This window comes from Pinus tabuliformis, chromosome 7, assembly GCF_031772625.1.
Source record: "Pinus tabuliformis cultivar Carrire ecotype Pingquan chromosome 7, CPIR1, whole genome shotgun sequence".
Taxonomy (NCBI): Eukaryota; Viridiplantae; Streptophyta; class Pinopsida; order Pinales; family Pinaceae; genus Pinus; species Pinus tabuliformis.
In genome coordinates, this window is record NC_142293.1 from 81,699,065 (window position 1) to 81,705,074 (window position 6,010).

The 6,010-nt window shown below is 38.1% G+C and overlaps 1 protein-coding gene across 3 annotated transcripts in view; it reads right to left on the reverse strand.

Annotated features, from left to right (window-relative positions):
* Window positions 1-6,010, reverse strand: part of LOC149245292 (LisH/CRA/RING-U-box domains-containing protein) — a 205,648-nt gene that overhangs the window by 130,648 nt on the left and 68,990 nt on the right. For 2 of the 3 annotated variants that reach the window (XM_089457748.1, XM_089457746.1), the window contains one exon: window positions 4,999-5,313. In XM_089457748.1, the coding sequence (XP_089313874.1) occupies window positions 4,999-5,292 (294 nt within the window). In that variant the 5' untranslated portion in view covers window positions 5,293-5,313. The remainder of the gene's footprint in view (window positions 1-4,998; window positions 5,314-6,010) is intronic. The other variant, XM_089457747.1, reaches the window with a different exon arrangement.

Below are 6,010 nucleotides of genomic sequence, written 5' to 3' on the forward strand. Positions count from 1 at the left end.
ATCATAAAGGGTTGTCACCCCGAACCGCCAGTTGCGATAAACCCCCGAACCACCGATTGTGATAGCATTGCGGACCCGCTGCACCATTATAGCATGGATTAATTAAATATCGCATCCGCAGTAATCGCAAAGTTCAAAGGAATGTCAAACTGCCAATTGTGATAGAGTTGTGGACCTGACGGACTTATTAAAATAGTTTATTAAATATCGCATCCGCCATGGGGTGATATGTGAATATCGGTGTTATTGAATGTTGCGATTGCGGGATTCTCGTGAAGTTGCGATCGCGGGATTAAGCCATGACGTGACGTGTGGGGACCTCTATTAATGTGGATTTTCATAAAGTTGCAATTGTGGGAGTCTTATGAAATTACGATTGCGATAAAGTGGTGGACCCAATGGGTTTATCAAAACAGTTTAATATAATATCACATCCAGTAGGGGCAATCGGCCATCGGCTATGTTATGGGCACGACTTGTAAAAGACCTCCGAAAGTTGCGATTTTGATTGAGGTAGTGACGTGGCATGTGGGACCTCCCTGTGGGTATAGCCTCTCTTATATGGTTTCCGTGAATAATTAAGTCTATGGATGAAAGACTCTTCGATATATTTTAATATACAAGTCGGCCTCCCTCCAATAAATGTGTCTTTCCAGTCATTAGTGAAACCCATATAAATATAAGTTAAGGCGCCTCATTTCTGACTATCGGTCTTGTGCATCAATTATAGAATAGAACAACAGTTCACAACTCATGAACATGAAGGAACAGTAGAAAGAAAGTCGAAGGTCAAAAAAAAAAAAGTTGAAGGTCCAGCGGAAGACGAAGGTCAAAGCATTCTGTTGACTGGGTTAATCATTAAAAGTTCGGACTTATAATGAATCTGTAGAAGCACAGGTCGCGATCTATTAAAGAGACTGCATAAGACAGGGTTGTCTTATAATTGTGTGCAAACAACCTGAAGCCGTGAGAGTCATTCTTCTGAAGCAGTTAAGCCTGAAGCGTACTCCTGAAACATATACCGTGACAGTTAGAACAGAGGATTGAAATAGAAAGCTGGTGTGTGCAGAGCTTAGTACAATTCATTGAAGGTACATTCAAGTCGTGAAGAGACTATTGAAGACCATGATGTGTTAGTCATCAAGATGTAACTTGAAGATTTTGCTTGGATGTAATGACAAGCAACGGTGACACCTTCTATGAGACAAGGTTGTCATTGATTTTATAGCATGGAGACTATCGTGAAACTGTAGATTGACACAATTCAATGAAGAAGTTTTTGGGAGCAGAGAATTACTATCAAACATATCTAAACAAAATATAGCAATGGGTTGAAGCCCAAAGGGTTGGTGCCCTAAAGGTTGGAGCCTCGAACAAACAAGGTAGGTGCCTTGAAAGATAGGGTCAGAACCCTTGGGGTTGGTGCCTCAGAATTGGAAGGATTGGTGTCCTTGGTGTTGGTGCTCTTAAATCCAAGGTTGGTGCCTTGACAAGATAGGGTTGACGCCCTAGAGGTCGGAGCCTCATCAAAACCAAGTTGGAGCTTGGAACACATTTATATTGTATTTATTATTTTACTCAATAAAATTATACTTATACATTTCTCTATTTAAATTGTGAAGAATTAAACTGGTGATAATAACAATTGAAAGAAAATACTGATTCACCCCCCCCCCTCTCTCAATATTTCCAACAGTCATAAAGCTATACCACAATATTCTTAACTTTGGCCCCTAGTGCTAGGAGACAATATGCTAGTGGCTCCCTTATGCCTCCTAGGATCATCCAAACAAGACTTTTCAACCCTGATCATTCTCCAAACAATACCATTAGACAATGCATTGGATCCTTTGCATTGATTGATTCTGCAAGATGTACTTCTTCCTCCCCACCTTGTCCAAGAGGTACCCATTACGTCCCTACATTACGCTTAGTAATAGACAGAAGAAATAATGTTATTAATACTTGAATGAATGAACGATGGTTTTTTACAAGAAGGCCCTGGCTTAAATAAGCCCTTGGGCACCTTTTCGTGGAAAGACGTTAGCCATCAATTTGGAGAAGACATTACATGCTTGATTCTATTTGCAAGAGAGTCTTATTGTACATCCCAAGAATACTCAATGTCACTGGTCTCATGGTCGTGCGTTTCCACTAAGACACTGAAGGGTAGGCTTTCATTAGCTTTGAATTGAATCTAACCATTGTAACCAATGAGAGGAGATGATATGTTCACCATGCCATTTGCAAGAGGTGGAACCTCAAGAACCTCTCATTTTCAGGGGCTCCATCTACTACAGAATCAAGGGAAGATACCACTATTTTTCATGATTCCAAGAGATCGCTATCCACCTTCATTCAACATACTAACCATAAGTATCTAGCTTCTTGCATGTGTGAACCAGTGACCGTGAGACAAAAAACCCTACATATTTCTTCCAAATCCTCCATATCAGATTGATTACCTCCATTTTTCAACCAACTTCATCACCTAGTGGAGGTAAGCAACAAATAAATCTTTTGATTATTGGCACATCAAGCACCAAATTAGTGAACTACAAGACCAAATATAGTATTTCGCCCCATGGTTACTCTATTCTCTCCCACATGGGCTAGAGGTAATTGCTCTCACATAGATCGGATCGATAGTCCAATATGTCCTAAAGCTATACCACAATATTCTTAACTTTGGCCCCTAGTGCTAGGAGACAATATGCTAGTGGCTCCCTTATGCCTCCTAGGATCATCCAAACAAGATTTTTCAACCCTGATCATTCTCCAAAAAATACCATTGGACAACGCATTGGATCCTTTGCATTGATTGATTCCGCAATATGTACTTCTTCCTCCCCACCTTGTCCAAGAGGTACCCCTTGTGTCCCTACATTACGCTCAGTAATAGACAGAAGAAATAATGTTATTAATACTTGAATGAATGAATGATGGTTTTTTACAAGAAGGGCCCTAGCTTAAATAAGCCCTTGGGAACATTTTCGTGGAAAGGGGTGTAATCTTTGATCGTGACCTAATTACATAATTAATTAATTACATAACATTTGGACATCTAGTTGGTCATAGGCAGTCTTTCTCCGTTCTCTTTCCTCGATGTTATTTCATGTATTTCATGTTCTTCGTTTTATCTTGATTTTATGCTTTTGGAGTAACCTAGGGTACATTGGTATCACTTATTGTACTTCCTAGTCCCAACACCCAACACCCATTGACCTACCTTTTTCATCATTAGCTGGACATGAATAAAATAATATTATCTTATCTTATCTTTGCCAAACTTAATGGGAACTGCAAACAATTTCCAAATTTCATTGTCCCCACATTCAAACATGAATACAAAGCATCTTTATTGGGAATAACTCTTATTATTTATTCTTGTTGGGCTCCATGGAACTTGGACATTTTTGGCTCTCTAGTTTCTGCTCTGAAACGAAATAGTGATTAACACCAGCAGTTTTAGCAGTTACTCAATGGTGCACTCTTTGCCACCCATTTTTTTGAAATATGCTTTGTACTATATTGCTTATCAGATACTATAGATATTTGAGGCATATTTCAAAGATTTAGAAATAAAACAAAGAATAGTTACATGGAACAGGAAACATCCTCATGCCTCCCAATAGATCAGGGGCATAATACAAAATAGGGACAGAAGGGACACTTCCTGGATCCCCAAGGCCATGTCCCGTGAGAAACACTTGTATTACTACATAACTTAGTCTACAACTTAAGTAACAATCCAGATACCTGGAATTTATGACAGATTGCTAAAATTCCAGTTTGCAATAATTTAGTCTACAACCTAAGTAACAATCCAGATTCCTGGAATTTAGGACAGATTACTTAAATTCCAGTCACAATAATTTAGGAGAAATTACTGAAATTCCAGTTTGCTGAATTTTAGGACAGTTACTAAAATTCAGTCGGCAATGTCTAATTCAGTGATTGGGCAGTTTGCAGAAATTGAAAACAACAGTTATAATTGAAGGATTTAGTATCTTCATCCTACCAACGTAGGGACACAAGGGGTACCTCTTGGAACCCCAAGGACATGTCTAATGTGAAACACTGATATTACTACATAACTTAGTGTACAACTTAAGTAACAATCTAGATTGCTGAAATTCAGAGCATTTTAATGAAATTCCAGTTTGCAGCAATTTTTGACAATTTACTAAGATTCCAGTTTGACGATATTTAAGACAGTTACTGATATTTAGGCAGCAATATCTAATTCAGTGATTAGGCAGTTTGCTGAAATTAAAAACCATAATGGTAGTTATTAGCACCAGCGTTTTGTCCAGTCAGTGATTAGTTGATTGGATAAATTAACAGACGTGGTTTGTGGGCTCTTGGTGACTATCACAGATCAGTCCCCCCCTTTGCATGGGAAAAGTACTCTTAAGTCAGAATTAGTTTATCAAATTCAGTCAACTGCCCACTTTAGAAGCCAAACAAGGATTCCATTTTCAATAGGGAAGATATCTCTGAGTGTGGGTATGAAGAATTTTGTAAATTGTTGAGCCAAGTCTGGCAGCTTACTGCTGCAGACCAGATTTGAGACTTGGAGCTTGCAAAAACCTTAGGTGATAATGGATTGAAGCTCTGATTCCCTAGTACTGACCAAAACTTCCCAGTCTAATTTCAGGTACTATTTAATTCAGAGTATTTTTCACATACTAGATTTCTGCATTGTTGAAAATAGAAAAACATATTACAAAAATACCACTTCGTAAGCTATCTCATTATTTCCTTACAGTCCAGATATAGAAGATGAATCCATTTAAATTCTCATGTTCCACTTAATTTTTTATAATGAACAGAGACTGGCAAGGTCCTGTTTAGGATGCCCATTGACATTTCTTTATTTTGGTCCCATGTAGCTAGAGAAAATAAAACTAGAAAGAAAGTGTAAAGAAAGGATGGGGAGAAATCAAGCATGCAATGACGTAGGATATTTAGAATAAAAAGTAGCAAAGTCATTACCTTTCTTTTCAAGCCCTGAAGTCGTGAAACAAGAGAATTCAGATGTTGAACAGCCTCTTCTTTTGACATGTCCCTCTGTGCTGCTTCTGCAACACCTGACATTACAGCATTCATCTCTTTCTCAACAGTTCGATTGCTAGTCCTCATTGATTTCTTTAGATGTTCAAATGGCACTCTCATTAGTTGATGCTCAAGCCTTAATGACTCTGCCAGATGATCATTTAAACGTGCTGGAGGATTAGGAGCAACAATTGAGGGTACTGCATCGCCATTTGCTAATGCTTCATTTTCCATCTTGAATCTTGATAGCCTGCCCTGCACACACACCAGAAAAATGCTATTATATGGGAAAACAAAAAATGATTGCTCGATGACAATACATGAAAATTCTAATTTCTTTCAGCATAAAGAGATCCATCATTCATAAAGTTGAAATCGCATTGCTTGTGTATTTACTGTTTACTAATTTAGCCAGGACTCAAAAAGCTTAGTAATTATAAGCAACTAGCCTACAAGAAAACATTTAAGAACAATTTCTGTTAATTTTTCTGAATCCTAATGCATAGACTTATTATTTCTTAATAAAAGAAGTCAGCTATGGTTAATTGAAACATAAACATGGCTGAACATTGCCATTTAATTTATAAGAAGCATATAATTCCCATAAATTTCACAATTCTTCCACAAGATTCTCATTGAAAAGAAGCCTGTGAATGCTGCCCTTCTAAGTTTGGTTAAAACTCGTTTGGAAAGCCTGAAACGAGCAGTGTGGCATTTATAGGAAAATTGAATAAAATTCCATAATGGAAGAACATATATGTTAATACCTTGTAATATTCTTCAGGGAACTTCGAGTCTCGGAAGTTCAAATTTCCAGTCGCAAATTGGCAGTAGCAGCTTGCAGGATCACGCATTCCAGAAGGGAGTGTGAGTAGCAGAGTAGCAGTCGAGCAAAGGGAAAGAGGGAGTTTTCGACACTATCAGGCCACAGTAGGACTTAGAGATCAAGATA